The 18285-nt window shown below is 48.3% G+C and overlaps 1 protein-coding gene across 3 annotated transcripts in view; it reads right to left on the bottom strand.

The window, feature by feature from the left end:
• Positions 1–11519: 11519 nt before the first annotated feature.
• Actn1 (actinin alpha 1) overlaps positions 11520–18285 on the bottom strand; it is a 95577-nt gene continuing 88811 nt past the window's right edge. The window contains exons 17-22 of one of the 3 annotated variants that reach the window (XM_075948261.1): positions 18074–18253; positions 16485–16631; positions 15454–15534; positions 14994–15059; positions 13742–13900; positions 11520–12424 (exon numbers count right to left, since the gene is read on the bottom strand). In XM_075948261.1, coding sequence (XP_075804376.1) covers positions 12266–12424; positions 13742–13900; positions 14994–15059; positions 15454–15534; positions 16485–16631; positions 18074–18253 — 792 coding nt within the window. In that variant the 3' untranslated portion in view covers positions 11520–12265. The remainder of the gene's footprint in view (positions 12425–13741; positions 13901–14993; positions 15060–15453; positions 15535–16484; positions 16632–18073; positions 18254–18285) is intronic. The other 2 variants (XM_075948263.1, XM_075948262.1) reach the window with 2 other exon arrangements.

Below are 18285 nucleotides of genomic sequence, written 5' to 3'. Positions count from 1 at the left end.
AGCCTGCCTGTTGCGGTGGCATGTACTCTGTGACTCTGGGTTATAAGAAAAGGCTTTGCTCCTTTGTGTCCCAATAGAAGACACTTGGTTCCTGGAACTCGCTCCATAGATCAGGCTGGCCTTGAATGTAGTAATAAGGGTCGGCGTCGGGGCTGCGTCCCCAATACCCCAGCCGCCTGCCCGGCTAGCTTATGCCCCGAAATAATTACACGGACACTGTATTCTTTTAATCACTGCTTGGCCCTCTAGCTCTAGCCCTTACTGGCTAATTCTGATATACCGATCAACCCATCTCTAATAATCTGTGAGCACCGGTCTTACCGGGAAGATTCTAGGTCGGAGCTTCATCGCGTGTGTCTGCCCAGGAGCGGGGCATGGCGTCTCTCTCTGAGGTGTCTGCTCCCGAGAGGAGAGCTGTGGAGTCTGACCTCACTTCCTCTTCCTCCCGGCATTCTGTTCTGTTTACTCCTCCCACCTATCTCCTAACCAATGAGAGCCAAGCAGTTTCTTTTAATTTAACCAATGACCTTCCTCCATCACTTAAACTCACAGAGATCCGCCTGCCTCTGCCTCCTGAGTGCTGGGATTATAGGCACCTGGATAAAACAAATCTTTAAAGAAGGGGGGAGAATTTGGGAGAGGGCAGAGCAGAAAATAAAAGAACAAAGAAAATAAAAGCAGAAATAATAAAAATAATAAAAGAAAAGAAAATAATAAAAATAATAAGAAATAATAAAAATAATAAAAGAAAAGAAAAGCAGAAAATAAAAGAACCTTGGGCAAAGGTCAGAGATGGCCTGTGGTCAGTCATAGGGTGAGGGATGAAGAGTCCTTGCTGATCCTAGGAAGAGTGAAGTTCTCCGGGTGTTTTGGAGCAAGGGGATGGTCATCTTGCTGGCCAGTCTCCTTCTATGGAGACCTGACTGCCAAGTAGGGACAGCTGGAGGGGCCTCTGAGCCCAGACCCACTTACATCCAAATGGCCCCAGAATTCACCCTCGGCTCTCAGGGTTGAGTTTCTATATGAAACTTGTAGCCTAACAACAGTTAAAGACCACATGTACACACATGCAACCACACACATACACAAACACAGACACATAGACATATATGCAATCGTACACACATACATGCAACATGTAAAGAAGAACTGCGAACACATTCCTGGTGCATCTGCTAGCTCTCACAAACAGGCTTCCTCCTTAGGCAGTCATAGGACCTGACCTACTTCCCCTTCACACACACCTCACAGAAACCATACCATTCTTGTCCAGGCTCTTCCCTAAGTCGTTGGCCAGGTTCCTGAGTTGAAGACCAGTGTTGGGAGGATTCTCCTCTCAGTCCAGGAGGACCAATCACAGGGCCAGTCCCTTCCACACCCAGCTGAAAGGGCTTAGTCCTTGATCCTCAAAGTTTGGGTCCATCTTCCTCCAGTTCCTAAACATCCAGACAGAAGCCTCAAAGCCCCAAGCCTGGGAAACCGTCAGGCCTTTGGCCACTGCCCTGGGACTTCCTACCCTTGCCTTTGTGCCTTGCTCAGCTGAAAGTTCCCCAAATGTGCCCTGGCAGGAGCAAGAAGTGACTGACTTCCCGGCTGCCACCCTTCCCTTCCCCCAAAGTCAGCACGCTGCTGCTTTGGCTCCCAAGACCCCAAGAGAACCTGGGTTTACATTCGTGGGCTCTTTTCTCTGTGACGGTACCCTAACTGACAGCACCCAGGGGGCAACCCAGAAAAGCAGCCCCATGGCCACCAGGACTTAGCTCTCAGCCAGCCAACCACAGCCTTTCACCTGCTCCCTGGACTCTCCCCAGGAACCAGCCGCTTGGTTTCCCAGAATTGATGCCAGTTTAGCGGCTCTGCCCACACCACTCCCTCCTACTGGAGTCTGTTTCGTGGCAGATGACGTGCTGTGCTCTGACGGTGACCCTGGTTAGAGAGCACGAAGCACCCCCCCCGTATCATCAATGTGCTTAATTCCCACGAGGAGCCCCTCACAAACACATGATAGAATGATGGGCACAGGACCCCAAGAGGGGAACTAATTCTCTTATGGAAGCACTTGATCCTGGAATTCATACCTACAAACTAGAGACACCCAAATCAAAGGGGTCAAGGGAATGAGATGACGTGGAAATATCAAGAATGTCTGCATGTCAACTTCAGTTCAATCAGAATCTATGTCCCCTTGAAGCTGGATGCATGTGTTTATGCCTGTAGCCAGCACCCAGGAGATCGAGGTAGAGGAATCTGTGAGCTGAAGGCCAGTCTAGGCTACAGAGCAAGACCTCACCTGTACCAGGTTTTCTTTGGGACCACCAATCAGCCCCCAAATCATGACACAGAGACTTATTAGCTCTTATTTTAATCTGTTTCCCTATCTATATTTGCCTCAGAACTTTTTACCTTTCTTTTTTCTGTATATCTTACTTTCCTGCTGCCTCCATGTCGCTGGCTGGTGGCTGCCTGGCTTCTGTCTCTGGGTGTGCCCCTCATTTTCTCCCTTGTTCTCGTCTCCTTCTCTCCTCTCTTTTGCCTAGAGCCTAGATTTCTCCTCCTATTTATTCTTCCTCCCTGCCAGTCCTGTCTATCCCTCTCCTGCCTAGCTATTGGCTGTTCATTTTTTTATTAGACCAATCAGGTGCCTTAGGCAGGCAAGGTCAAACGAACGTAACACATCTTTATGCAATTAAACAAAGGCAGCATAAAAAAAAGTAACACACCTTTACACAGTTAAAGTAATATTCCATAACATAAACAAATGTAACACATCTTTGCCCAGTTAAAATAATATTCCATAACACCCATCTTTTTTTGTTTGTTTGTTTTTTGAGACAGGGTTTCTCTGTGTAGTCCTGGCTGTGTTAGAACTTGCTCTCTAGACCAGGCTGGCCTCAAACTCAGAGATCCAACTGCCTTTGCCTCTTTGGTGCTGGGATTAAAGGTGTGAGCCACCACTGCCTGGCTAACATCCTCTTTTAAAATAGGGATTATAAAGTGGGCATAGTGGCCATGTGTAAATAAGTGTAAAAACTTAAATTTAAAAAAACCAACAAAGCCGGGTGCTGGTGGTGCACACCTTTAATCCCAGCACTCGGGAGGCAGAGGCAGGTGGAGCTCTGTGAGTTCAAAGCCAGCCTGGTCTACATAGTGAATTCCAGGATAGTCAAGACCACCTAGAGAGAGCCTGTCTCAAAAACACCAAAAATAAAACAGGGATAATATTGATAAGTGTAAAGACAAAATGAGTGTAAAATGCTTAAGTCTTAGACCAACATAAAGTAAGCACTTACCAAATGCTAGTCACTCTTCTCCTACGAATGTGCCTAGCTGCTTCTGCTGTCACTCTGTGGGATGGATATAACTCGCTCACAATCCTGTAACTCCCTCAAGGAGTTAAGGTCGTCAAAGGAGGTAGAATGACCACTGGACTTTCCCATTCCCTCTATGAAATGATGTAATTTTCTATTTTGCCACTAGAGGACAGCATCTACCTATCTCTTATTTATTTGCTTCTTTCCTTCCTTTCTCCCTCCCTTCCTTCATTTTTGTCTGTTTATTTGTATTTTTAGACAGGGTTTCACTATATAGCCCTGTCTGACCTGGAATTCACTAAGTAGCTCAGGCTGACCTTGAACTTAAAAGAGACCCACCTCCCTCGGTCTTCCGAGCGCTGGAATTAAGGATATGTACCACTATGCCCAGTTCTCTTTCTCACTTCAAAAAACACTTCTAAAACAGCATTTCCTTCCCCAGTTCTGTGGAAGGTGAAGGGAAGCCGGCTGGCACTTAGCAGACTTGAGTGGCTTGCTTTGCCTCAACATTTCACTTATATGCACCCTCCCTCAAGAAATCTTTCGTAACTAGCTGTAACTTAAGATAAATTATAGCCTGTACAATTTTATATACAGCTTACTAAAATGCAGTCTATAAATACATCGCTTAAAAACTCAGTTTCCCCACTGCCTTGAATTATAAAGTTACAAATTTGTTTCTAAGTGTAGGGTCTCCCACGCGCGCCTGGTGAGTTTTCTGGTCTCTGAAGTGCCCACACACTGCACATCAAGACATCCCCGCATGTCCCCGATGCCTTTTCCCACCCTTCCAGCTGGGATATCCATGGAGAAACATACAGAAGCTGAGGGGAAAGGGTAAGGGAGGTTCTTCTAGACCATCGGTGTTCCCACCTTAATGTGGCTATAGGAATGGCTTTCCAGCCTGTGGGACCAAGCTGTTCTAGCACTTGGAAGGACTGGGTTTCCTCTGGGTTCCCTCTCCTGGGCTAGAGAGGGGTTTCCAATGATAGTTACTCTCCTATAGGACCCTGAGAATGGCCAGTGTATTCATTTGGGCATCCACATGGCATCCATCCCATCACATCCAGGTGACATGGAAAGAGACAGAGGGATGGGCAAGGAGCCAGCAAGAGTGAGCCACAAGCTTGCCCACCACAGCAGACAGCTGGACTGGACTGTGAATGGGATATGGTGAGAAACCAGTTGATCTCATATGTAGGTACACTGAGGCTCTCATATCCATCCCTGAAGTCTGCTGGTCCTCAAGCTGAATGGTCTTCTGTGGTCCAAGAGAAGCCCCTGGACCGAGTTTGTGTACGGCAGGTGGACATTTTGCTGGTACAGGCAAGGTGGTGAGGATGGCAGCTGGAGGCTGCCTCGCTAACTGTCCACCCATCCCAGCTCCCTTTTACTCCAGCAGCAACCCCTGTCCCAGAGCAGGAGTCCCTCATCCCCCATCCTCATGTGTTTATTGGCCAGCATCCATATCTGGAGATGCCCAGGGCTTGGGTGAGTATCAAAAACAGACGGTTTCAGTTGCTTGCTGTTGTGGAATATTATTATAAGATGTGTAACCTTTGTTTACACTGTGGAACACTGTTTAATGATGCAAATCTGTATTGCATTCTCTTATGTTGCCTTTGCTTAACTCTGTGAAGCTGTGTTACTTTGTCTGCTTGAAACACCTGATTGGTCTAAATAGAGAGCTGAACAGCCAATAGTGAGGCAGGAGGAAGGATAGGCGGGACTGGAAGGGAGAAAGAACAAATAGGAGAAAGCTAGAGAAGAGGAGTGAGAGAAGGGGAGACTTGAGGGGCGAGCCACTCAGCTAGACATGGAACAGGAAGTAAAGGAAGAGATACAGAAAGGTAAAAGACCAGAGGCAAAAGATAGACAGGATAATTTAAGAAAAGCTGGCTAGAAACAAGTCAAGCTAAGGACAGACATTCATAAGGAACAATAAGCCTTAAGTCTTCTTGTGTTTATTTGGGAGCTGGGTGGCAGACCTCCCAAGAGCCAAAAGAGAAAAAAACAAAACAAAATGAAACAAACAAACAAACATAAAACCAACTACAGTTTGCAGAGCCGTGACATGTCCTACTGAATCCACGTGGCCAGGATGGGGCTGCACACTCTAGGATAAGTACAGGGCCAAGTCTACAAGCTAAGTCTTTGCTCTGTTTGGGGGTGCCACCCTTCCCCAAATGTGTCTCTTTGTTAGTCATGGAACACTGGGGAAGCTGGTAGGCCACCATCTTGCCACCTTAGAGGGAGAGGCATTTGAGAATGGGGTCACACCAGAGATGCTAGATCCTGCCCAGTCGCTTATGGGAAACTGGCATTGCCCCCGGATCGTCAGCTATTTGAGCCACTAAGTGTTCCTGGCTTGGCCAGCTCAGGCTGCATTTTATGTCTCCTGCACTAAAGGTCCTAACCAACAGTTATAGATACTGGGTTGGGCCATTAATGAGCTATTTTATCATTTTACATTGATCTTCTATGAATCCAAAGACTCTAGTCAGATCCCCCATCGTCTTGCCTGCTTTGGTTTCAAACTTTGCCACTATGTAGCATGCACTGGGCTTTCCAGGAGTCCTGGGCACTAGCTCTGATACAGGCTACCTGTGGCCTAGAAACACACTCCAGTTCTCACTGTCAGCGGAAAGGCCCAGCTATGCCCTCAGGCCTTCCCACACAGGGACATCCCTTCCCTTCATGTTCATATCTGGCCAGTCACCAAGGTCTAATTCTCAACATGTGGGCCGGGAACCCTTTGAGGGTCAAACGACCCCTCCACAGGAGGCACCAAAGACCATTAGAAAACACAGGTGTATACATTATAATTCGTAACAGTAGCAAAATTACAGTTATGAAGTAGCGATGAAAATAATTTTATGGTTGGGGGTCACCACAACATGGGGAACTGTATTGCAGGGTCACAGCGTCAGGAAGGTTGAAAACCACTTTGCTAACCCGTCTGTCTGTATTCCTAGGTCATTCTTTCTGTAGCCATGGTTGGGCCCCTCCCTATACCAAGTGAAAACTAGCCTTCAGTAGAACCTGGCAGGTGTTCTCCTAGACCACCTAGAACATTCTGGGTGGGCAACAAAAGACCTCCATCCTAATTCCCAAGCGAGGTTCTAAATGAAGCACAAGCCCTGATCTCCTGTGACATCGGGCAGGCCTTTGGGGTATGAGTCTTTGACATCCACCTAAGCTAGCCTGAGTTAGGAAGGGGCTTGTGCAGCATGGGAGGGTGCAGAACAGGTGACCCCCAGAACTTCTAAGTTACAGGCCAGGCTCATCTAAACTGCGTCAGTACACCGTGAACTCGTTACATTTAGAAGCCTGTTGGACAGTTTTCCACGTGGTTCTTCCAATCCCACTTTGCAGAGCTTGTTTTGATTTGTCGTTGTTTTACCAAGTTCAGGGGCTTAACAGTTTATGAAATATGTAATTTTCCTTTTTTTTTTGTTTTTTTTTTTGTTGTTGTTTTCCGAGACAGGGTTTCTCTGTGGCTTTGGAGCTTGTCCTGGCACTAGCTCTTGTAGACCAGGCTGGCCTCGAACTCACAGAGATCCGCCTGTCTCTGCCTCCCGAGTGCTGGGATTAAAGGCGTGCGCCACCACTGCCCGGCTTTGAAATATGTAATTTTATGAAATTTCTGCCATCACTACTGCCCAAGAGCTTTTTAAACTCTGGTTCTCTCATTTGCCACGCTGGCTTTGTCACGACTGTGGATGTCATGAGTCCCAACCACCAGGGAGTGCGTTGACCACGGCAGGACTACCCGGATAAGTTGTGACCAGTTGAGCACAGTCACAGTCACTTAGTGCTCTAGAGGGATGAGCCGTTCCCTCTGGGATCTGAAACACAGATGGTCTGAATTTTGGCAAGAACTGAGACATCTTTGCACTGTTCCTTCCACAGAAGCTGGTACCCAGGGGCTGGAGAGAGAGTTCAGTGGTTAAGGACACTGACTGCTCTTCCAGAGAATCGGGGATCAGTCTCCAGCACCCATATGGCAGCTCACAACTGTTACTCCAGGATCCAACACAGACAATACATACAGGGAAAACACCAATAAAATAAAAATAAATAAATAAGAGGCTGGCATCCGACCCTTTCCTCTCTTCATAGCTAAGCTGAGCCTGGGGGTTTCTCTGCACCTGTCTCCTGAGCTGGGGACTCTGCCAGTGTCATTGTTTGTCATTTGTCTTGACCTCATTCTCCTCCCATTTCAGCCTCTGAGTACCTGGGACACTGATATGTGCTGCTTTACTGGCTTCCTATATAAGCCATATGTAGGAATATATATTCTAGATATAAAGTCTCCCTAAGCCTTTAGGGAGCAGGTTAGGAATTGGGCTTTTGAAAGGATCTCTTGCTACATAGCCCAGGCTGGCCTCAAGCTGGCAAGCCTCCTGCTTCTGCCCTCCTGAGCTGTGGAATTACAAGGGTGTACTACCACGTCTATCGCAAACCATCTTTTTTAAATTACCTTCAGAAGTCAGCGTCCCACATATTAGTTTGAAAACCTCTCACGTTGGAAAAGTAGAACTCAAGGGGACTTCTAATTAGGACAGCATGATTGGGATGAAAGTTGCCAGAAAGCCATGAGAAAGTGTATGCTAAGCCTGGTTGGCAGCGTATGCTGTAACCCCAGCATTTGGGAAACAGAGGCGGGAGGATCAGGAGATCAAGGCCATCCTCATAGTAAATTTGAGGATAGCCTGTGCTGCATGAGATTCTATCTAAAAAAAAAATGCATAGTAAATTGTTATAAGTAATTTGTAGCTTTAAAAAATGCTCTAGGGGCTGGAGAGATGGCTCAGCAGCTAAGGACATTTGCTGGTTTTGCAGAAAACCAATTCCCAGCACCCACATGGTGGCTCACAACTACTTGTAACTCCAAGTCCAAGGTTCTCTTCTGGCTTACACACACGCACTCTCTCTGGGGGGGGGGGGGGGGGGAGGGAGAAGGGAGAGAGGGAGGGCGGGTAAATAAATTTTTTGTTAACAAAGAATGTTCTATACCAGTGGTTCTCAACCTGAGTCACAACCCCGTTGGGTTTGAAAGACACTTTCACAGGGTCACTCAACAGATATCCTGCCTATGAGATACTTACAACTCGTAACAGCAGCAAAATTACAGCATAAGGGAGGCTGGGAACCACTGTTCTATACTGTCACTGTGGATATATTGTTAGTTTGTTGTTATTGTTGTTGTTTATAAACACAGGTCTCAGTATGCAGCTCTGGGTAGCCTGGAACTGGCTATGTAGACCAGGCTAGTCTTGAAGACCAGGCTGCCTCTGTCTCCTGAGATTATAGATCTTTCATAAAAATTGATAATAATTTTTAAATTTTCATTTCTTATTTAGGAGGGAGACCTCCTGTAGAGGTCAGGGTCCACACACACACACACACCCAGCTGTTAGCAAATTCTGATCCGGTCTGGGAAGGCAAAAAGAAAGTATAGTTGGTCCAACTACAACACAATGCCTTCATATTTATTTTAATCATGTATTCACCTATGTATGCTGGATGCTTATCAATAGGCCTCATTTGACATAGTTGTTTACTGTGTTACCTTTTCATCAAGCTCAGAGCCCAACCCTGTCAGACTTGAAGCGCTTGTTCACGCACCTTCTTCTCGAGAGCCCTGTGGGTGATAGTAGCAGGTTGTCTGGGACCCTACTCTTTCTGGGTGGCCATGCTGCAAGCTCTGGCAGTGCTGTGTGGATGTACTGAAGGCATTTGGTGAGACTCAGTTTTAGGGCTGCCAAGATGGGAGACTGACACTTTCCGTCCCAAAAGCCGGGTACTGAGGCCCTGTTACAGCCCAGGGCACTGTGAGGAATGATGAGACCCTTAGGAAGTGGGGCCCTGTAGAAGGACGTCTGCTCCCTGGCTGTGGCAAGCACAGAATCCCTTCAGAGTGGGTTCCCACCTTAACGTGATACCTAGCTACAGGCCCGGAGGCAAGGGGATCACATGAGTTCTACACGGAAAGCCCTGTAATCATGAGTCAAACATTTCTCTTCTTCTAAAGTGATTACTCTGTGTATCTCACCCCAACAACAAAAAGCTGGCTAACACACTCCATATTTACTAGGCAAGTGACCGATTCTTTGGGTGCTGAGTTTCTGTGCACAGCAAAGCTTAGACTTAGCGATGGAAACAGCACTGAGCTGGGTTGGGTGCTCAGAACAGACATTTGGGTTTGCTAAGGTGTGGGGAGTCAGAGAGGTGCCGTTTTCACGGAATGGCCTCATGGGGCTGTCAACAGTCTCCAGAGAGGTAGGGTATAGGATGGATAAAGAGGCAAAGTTACAATGTGCCATGGAGACAGGCAGGAGAGAGAAGATACGAATGCTTCTCTCAGAGAACGAGCTGCCAGCTGGGCCACGGCAGGGAATTCCATCTTCCAGGCATTTAGAGTAAACTGGAATAGTGAGTGACCAAACATGGGCAAGGATAAAATACAAAAGATGCCCATGGGCAAGTGATGTAGGCCAGATGAAGTCAGGGCTGGACCATCTGGTACCAAAGTAGACAGCGTCTATTAAGAAATGGGGTTCACCGGGCGGTTGTAGCACACGCCTGTAATCCTAGCACTTGGGAGGCAGAAGCAGGTGGATCTCTGTGAGTTCCAGGCCAGCTTGGTCTACAGAGCAAGTTCCAGGACAGCCAAAGCTGTTACAGAGAATCACCTCAAAAAACCAAACCAATACAAAGAGTTCACCTTGAATGACTTTGAGCCCAATAGCCCTGAAGAGGGTTTACAAAGTCCAGAGCCATGTGATATTCAACAAACTCAAAATCGGAAATAAGTACAGGACTTTGAATCTTTATTTATTGATTAATTGATTTATTGATTGTTTTTCAAGACACAGTTTCTCTGTGTAGCAGCCCTAGCTGTCCTGGAACTAGGTCTGGCCTCAAACTTACAGAGATCTGCCTGCCCCAAAAGCCTACTTCTATGGCATTCTCATTGAGTATTCACTGAACTTGTTACCATTCAGTGACAACCCAAAGCCGAGTGCACCAGAATGGCCTCCTGAACCAATCTCTACACTAGACTTCTCTAGTTCAGCCCAGGAATTCTGACTTAGCTTTGGTCCCCCTTAATTGAGGGGACACACCATGTTAAGGACTGTCCCATTTATATTTATATTTATTTACTTAGCACATGCAAGTACATGCAATCCCCACCCCCCCCCCCGCATCCATGTGTCACGAGAACAACTTTGGAGACTTGGTTCTCTCCACCATGTGGGTCCAGGGACCAAACTCAGGTCTTCAGACCTGGGAGCAGGGACATTTACCCACTGAGCCATCTCACTGCCCCTACTGGCTCACTTGTAAGCAATTCTTCCAACTCAATGAACTCCTTTGAATGAACATTAGATCCACACAGCCAACGTGCGTGCATACTAGTCTTCTTGGCTCTCCGTTTAGAACAGTTGTGAGAGCGCCCCTTAGTAGGTGAGGGAATGGCGGGGTGCCGGTTCACCATTTTTAGGAGGCACAGCTGTGGATTTTAAACCTTGACTCCAGGCCCAACTCCCAAACACATCTACACAACTTTACCTGCTAAATTATCTTAACCGTGGTCATTTTCGCTGCTCTGTACTTTGAGTAGAAGCCTAAGGGGAGAGACAGGTAAGGAGAAAGGGGCAGGCCTTCTAACAACAGACTAGTCTTAGATGATAAGTTGGAGCCTAGCATCATGTATTCTTAGATACAGGTATGTGTACGCATGTGGGTGCATGTGGATCATCTATGTTGTCAGTGAGTTCCTGTGGTGCTCAATCGCTGTTATTTGTGGTACATTTTGGGGGTCCAAGGGACTGAATTCAGGGCCTACCACATGCTCACCACATACCCTGCCACCAAGTCGTTACAGCCCCAGCCCGCTATGTGACATTTAGAGCAGAGAAGGGGAATACGACCCTGACACAATTCAACCCGTCCCCTGTAGCAAAAACAAACTGGTTGGGGGGGGGGGGGCATGCAGAAGTCACAGACTCTACAGAGAGCAGCCATGGCCTTTCAACTTCCAGTACAGAGAAACTATCTTTCCCTTTCCGGAATAAAGAAATGAGATTGAACATACCAGGCTCAAAATCTCGAGGTGAGCGGGCACAGGTATCCCACACCATTCCTGACACACCCCACCCTCGCTTTTGGACATCAGCAAAAGGAGCAAACAAAGTGGTGTCACGGGAGTGTTGTTTTAATAGAGTCTGTGCCAAGCAACATCATAATCTCCAAGTTTGCCCTATCTTTAATAGGCAATATTCAAATTTTTTTTTTAAAAAAAGTCTGCATTCATAAAACAGGCCAGCCACACTTTTGAGGAGACTTATTTAAAAATGAGAAGCCATGAGTTATCTTCTTTGAAAAGCAGCCATTTCAAAAGATTTTCTTTAATATCATAAAATACTCTCACGGACAGGTGAGCTAGCAAACACATGCACCAATGTGGCTTTGACAAGAGCCCACCTCCCCCACCCCCACCCCCGTGGACAAGAGAGAAGAGAAATGAATACAGCAGACGGAACAGGTAGAAGGAAAAAAATTCAGTAAAAAGAAAGGAATATAACTTTGTGCTTGGTTATTTTCCTATGTCACAACAAAAACATTTCGGTGCAAATAGTTAATTTTTCCTCTTTTCCATTTAAGACTGGTGGAGAAAAAAATACTTTTTTTCTATAATAAAATATGTAGTTTTTGGTTTTTTTAACTTTTTTTTTTAATGTAACTCTTTTTTTTTTTCCTTTTTTGCAGAAAATAATTTTGTAAACTGTCTCACTTCGCCGGCAGGGAGGCTCAGTGCCGCCCGGGTTGCAGCTAGTCCCCCCTGGTGGCTGAGCTGAAACCAAACCCGGACAGCCCGACTGGGCAGAGGGGAGCAGGGTGGGGCGCACGCAGAGGGCCAAGGTGGGCGGGGCGAGGGGGGCAGGTTAGAGGTCACTCTCGCCGTAGAGCGCGGTGGAGAAGGACATGTAGTCTAGAGCACCGGGCACAGAGTCTGGGCCTGCGTAGGGGGCCATTCTCGCGATGCAGTATTCGGCTTGGTCAGGTGGCAGCTCGCGGCGCAGCTCGTCCTCCGTGATGTAATTCTGCAGAGAAAGCATGGTCAGAGTCGCAAAGCTGGAAAGCAGCGCTGCACTGCCCCAACGACTAGGTGGTAAATTTGCCAGTAACGTCAGGGACTTTCTCCGAGGTCTCCCTGATCCGTATAGTATTATGCATGCATACATATAACACAGACATGTATGTGCATGTATATATATGTGAATACACATTATATATTTACATATTACATATCATATGTATGTATGTACACACACACACACACACACACACACACACATATATATAATTGTTTAAAACTTTGTGCTTTTAGTATCCACTTCAACTTCCTTCCAAACCAATTCCACCGAGATTCTTCTCATTCATCCTACAGGTTTATAGTAACCATGTGCTGGCTTGGTATCAAAGGTTTTCTGGCTGAACACATGCATTCCTAAGAGCCCTCCACATCCTCCACCAGTGTCTAACAAGGGGTGTCCAGCAGTTTAGGAAGCACAGCTACCGGCCGCTTTCATAAATGGTCTCCAAGTGTGGGTCTTGCTGCATATAGCTCAGCCGGCTCCTAGCCTGGGCCCCTGAATCTCCTTTCCTTCCCCACTAGGTCAGTCAACCTGGACGCTGCTGTTTGTAGGAGTTGAGGGTTCTGGAATAACATTTCTCAACCCACGGGTTGCGACACCTTTGGGGTTGAACGACCTTTTCACAGGGGTCGCACACTAGATACCCTGCACATCAGATATTTATATCACGATACAGAACAGTAGCAAAATTACAGTTATGAAGTAGAAACGAAAATCATTTTATGGTTGGGGGGGTCATCACGACATGGAGACCTGTATTATTAACAGGTCGCAGCATTAGGAAGGCTGAGAATCACTGCTCTAATATTTACCAAAGACTTCATAGCTCCAAGTCCTACAACTGTGAATCCCTTGGGACCCGATGTAAGGAAGAGTAGGGCTGCCCTCTGTCCACTCCAGAAGTCAGGTGACCACTACCCCTTTCTGGACTGTTCTCTTCCTCTCTGAAATTAGGCATTTCGACTAGATGGCTTCTGGATCCTACAAGGTGGTATGACTCACCCAACTACACACTCCAAAGCACTTAACTCCTCCGTTCAACGTAAGTGGTTTTTGCAGACTTGCAGGGTTCCTTGCAAAGGTTTTCCTTAAGCCGATACCATGTCCTAACACCTTAGCTGAGCCCAAGGCGTTAGAGAATGCGCAGAGATACACAGCAGTGAGGCCCCATGGGACCCTGGAAGGAATGACTGAGGTGCTCATATCGCAGCCGTGTGCCCGACCAGAGTCCAAACAGTGTCTGAGCCGCCACAAAAGACCCACCTTATCTCCGGCCAGGATCTTGAAGGACGCCATGACTTGATCTGCTGTATCCGTGTCAGCTGTCTCTCGGGACATGAAGTCGATGAAGGCCTGGAACGTCACTACCCCCAAGCGGTTGGGGTCTACGATGCTCATGATGCGGGCAAATTCTGCCTCTCCCTGGAGGAAACAGCCAACCCACACCTATCACCTAACGGCCTCCTGGAGCATCTCAGGTCGACCTCAAGCCCTGTGTAGCCTGTGGAGGACACAAAAACCCTCTGATCTGGCTTGGGCTGCCCCAAGGGTGTGGCAGAGACTCGGTAGTTGGAGACTCAGGACTTCCCACCCCCCACAGATCCCTGAGTTCCCTTTACAGAAGATATTGGTGGTACTGATTACAGTGACAATAATATCAGCACAGGCTAACACTTATACAGGCATGCGCTATATGCCAACTACTATTCTAAATGTTTTATAACTCATTTAATTATTAGTTTACCACAATTAAATAAAATCATAGTATTTCCGTCGCATGGAAATCTGAGGCCAAGATAGGCTAAGTGATTTACCCAAGGTCACAGGACTAAGAAGCAGGAAGCGAGGATTAGAACTCAGGCTGTTTCCCTGTCACTGTGTATTTCCCAAGCACCAGTCATGTGTGCTCGTGACCATGTTATTTAACTCTTACAACTACTAAGGCGGCTTCCCTCACTTCATGACTCTACAGATGTTGATGGCGAAGTGGGACTTACTGAGTACACACCTGGCCCAGCCCTTAACCTTGCCGGGCACCACAAGCGTTCTGTATTTGGCCCAATAGACAGGAATTCCCTGTCTATCCAGACAAGTGTCCTGTCCTCCTCAGAAAGCTGGATGAAGTGGGGATACACCAAGGTTAGAGAGAGGCCTGGGCCAACGACCGAGTGGTGGCAGGCCTGGATGGGGCTGTTACGGGGCAGAAACATATACCTCCGTGTCTCAAGTAGGGCAAAGTATAGCTACCATCCCTATACGCCTTGGGGTTGGCCATCCAGTGGGTGTCCACCATTGGAATAAAAAAGTCCTCTCTCCACAGTACCATAAGGTGTCGCAGATGACAAGGCCAAGCCTCTCAGCCATACCCTGATCCCCATGGATGGGGACAAGGGGCTCTCCTGGGGAGGGCAGTGCTAATCTAAGGGCCTCAAGTCTCCCATTACTAAGACTTGACTTCTGCCTCCCAGCCAGGGCAACAGAAAGCCTGGCAGGCAGAGGATGGGGTTTACGTTACCATGTTGTAACCCATGGAGATAAGGCAGGCGCGGAAATCGTCTGTGTCCATCATGCCCGTCTTCTTCTGTGGGGCAGTGGCACCGAGACACAGGAGGGACAGACAGCCAGGGGCCAGGAAGACAGCAGAATGAAGGGTGGAGTTTATGGTGGAGATCAGGGAGAGCCACAGAGTATAGGAGGAACACGTCGAAGGAAGACAGAGCAAAGAATGATGAGACGTGATGAGGGAGAAAAGGCGGATACCCAAGCAGGTTCCCGGGAAAGATACCGAGGACAGAAGTCAGAAGTCAGAGGAACCCAACAGGGGGCAGGCAGGGACAGCAGAAGAGGATGAGCCCCATGGCCCACGGGAAGGGGGACAGGGAGATTCAGACAGAGAGAGAAGAAAAAAAGGAGAAATGCGTTATTTCTCGCCCCAGAGGCCACCCTTGAGCGTGCTCCATGCAGGAGGCAAGTACCTGGGGGTCGTTGCCAATATCATAACCCAAGCTGATGAGGCAGGCTTTGAACTCTTCAGGACCCAGCGTGCCGGAGTGATCCTGGGGCCGTGGTGCGCCAGGCAGCGAGCCATGCGGTGTCAGGGAAGAGGAGGCCGTGAGGGGGGTGGGGTGGGGGTAGGGTGGGCCATGCCCCAGGGAGGAAGGTGGTGTGTGTGGGGAGACACGGGGACAAAGGCATGCGGATGGAGAGGGTGGAGGGTAAGGGGGGTGGGGGAGAGGGGAAATAAAAGTGCACACAGTTAGACACACGGACAAGGTTCCAGAGGGGGCCCTGTCCCTGGCACACACAGTCCTGCTTGGGAAAGCAGGGCCAGAGGGGAACATGATGAGCCACAAGGGTGAGAAGCTCCCGGAAGTGCCCCAGGTTACCTGATGTCTCCCAGAACCCTACCCCCCCACCTCACCAGGTCCCTGGAGGGCAGTGAAGCAGGCAGGGTGGTGGACAGCGCCTGGCCTCATATCCCGCCTCCCTTGTGGATGTCCCCAAGCTCAGGGTACTGGGAATGTGCAGCCCATCCTGAAGCTGACATGAGGAGCCAGGATAGCGTACTCTAATGTCCCCAGTAGCAGGTCCCAAATGCAGCCTTGGTATGGGCAGTCTCTTTTTGCTCCTTTGTCCCAAGGCAGAAGTAAGGGACAGGCCCCACAGCCATAGGCACAGGGTTTTACTTGTGGCTCTGGCAGTCTCATTCCTGAGGGTTGATTTCTCACAGGAGAGGAACAGTCAAGGATGGAAGACCTTCTCACCCGCAGTAGCATTCTCTCTAGGAATGCTGTGAAAGTGTGCAGGGCAAGACAGGCTTTCCAAGGCCAGCTCAGAAAGCCTGGCTCTATGGGGTAGACTGAGTCAGGGCAGGCTGTTGTTAGTTCCTTGTTCTCTCTCCTCCTCACCTACCGAGGGACCAGGCTCATGCCCTGGGCAGTGCCCTCCAGGGCCCTGGGTCGGGGGTTGGGGACCACTCTAGGTGAGCAAGGAGTAGGGCTCTCACCCGGTCAAAGTGGTTGAAGGAGGCCCGGAACTCGTTCATCTGCTCCTGGCTGATGCCTTTGGCATCCCGGGTCAAGATCTGGTTCTCCACTTCATTGATGGTCCTGGCAATGGTGGTGAGCAGCTGCTCCCAGCCCACGCGGATGTGCTAGGGGCAAGTGATGAACTTGTCAGGCCCAGGCTCTGGGCTGTCCAACCATTCCTCCTCCCAACTCCAAAAAGGGCTGGAGAGATAGCTCAGGGGATTAAGAACATTTGTTGCTGTTCCAGAAAGTCTAGGTTTGATTGCCAGCCCCCATATGGCAGCTCACCACCATCTATAACTCTAGTTCCAGAAAATATATCCCCTTCTGGCCTCCTTGAGTAGTGGGCACACACATGGTGCAAAGACATACACTCAGGCAAAATATTCTTATCCATAAGATAAAACAAATATATTATTTGTGAAGGCCAAAACAGTTAGCTTGACCATCTTTCTGGAGTCACAGTGTTACCAGTAGGAGGGACACAGCACATTCTACCAGGACAGGGGCAGGAAGGGCAATAAGATCCGGATTTGCCAGTGGAACTTTGTTAGAGAAGGAAGGTAGGCTTTGTGGTGGGAAAAACTAAAGAACAAAATAGAGTGATCCCCTCCCAACAGCTCCTATCTCACAACTCCACATAAGGGCACATACATCTACAAGCGAACCATAGATCTACACCAATACAGTTGGCACCACAATGGCCTTCTGGTCAAAGCCAAGCTAAATACACCATGGTGGTCTCAGTGATCACATAGTAAAACTGCATGCAGCCTGTGTAAGCACACCCTACGGCATGTGAACAACGAGGAAACGGCTGAACAGGGCAAGCCTCGTAACATATCCTACATGACGGGATGAACAGCTAACATCCTATAGGAAGCGGGTACCTACATCAGTGATGTTTTGAGCCCACTAGCATCAATATCACTGCAAGGTGCTTGTTAAAAAGTGAGATTCATTAACTGCTGCCTTAGAACAAATGAATTCTGGAACCAGGGACCAGATCTGTGCACTTGCCACAAATTCTCTGGGGCATCAAGAAGGTGCTGAGAACTGAAGGTACAGAGTTTCAGGGATAGAGGATCCCTGTTGTGAGGAGCGGGCTGCGTTCCCACCCAGCTCCCGCACAGCTAGCTTTATACCCGAAATAACACACAAATTGTATTCTTTTAAACACTGCTTGGCCCATTAGCTCTAGCCTCTTACTGGCTAACTCTCACATCTTGATTAACCCATTTCTAATGAGTGTAGCACCACGAGGTGGTGTCTTGCCGGGAATATTCTTAACCTGCATCCGTCTCGGAGAGGAGAGCTATGGCGACTGCTTGACTCAGCTTTCTTTCTCCCAGAATTTTGTTCTGTCTACTCTGCCTATCTAAATTTTGCCCTATCAAAAGCCAAGGCAGTTTTTTTAATTAACCAATGAAAATAACAAATAGACAGATGACCCTCCTCCATCAGATCCCTCCTCCTCTACTCAGATTCCTTGGGAGATGCTGCCCCAAGCGGAGGACAGCAAGGGACCCCAGCTTCTTCTCAGAGAAGCAGGGCCCGGCCTGCTTACCTCCATGGTGTAGTTGGTGTGCTTATTATCAAAGATAAGTGCCTCCTGGATAAGCTGGTGGTCACACTCCAGCATGTCAATCTTTGGCTTATAGTTGACAATGCTCTTCTCGTACTGCCGCAGGTGGCTGAGCTGGTCCTCCAGGGTACCGTGCATCTCAATGGAGATCCTCCCAATCTCCTGTCCATCAGGAAAGAGGTAACATCAGACCC

Source organism: Microtus pennsylvanicus, chromosome 14, assembly GCF_037038515.1.
Source record: "Microtus pennsylvanicus isolate mMicPen1 chromosome 14, mMicPen1.hap1, whole genome shotgun sequence".
NCBI classification, from domain to species: domain Eukaryota; kingdom Metazoa; phylum Chordata; class Mammalia; order Rodentia; family Cricetidae; genus Microtus; species Microtus pennsylvanicus.
Note: the sequence above shows the minus strand (reverse complement) of the source record. Positions and strands in the feature narration are given on the sequence as shown.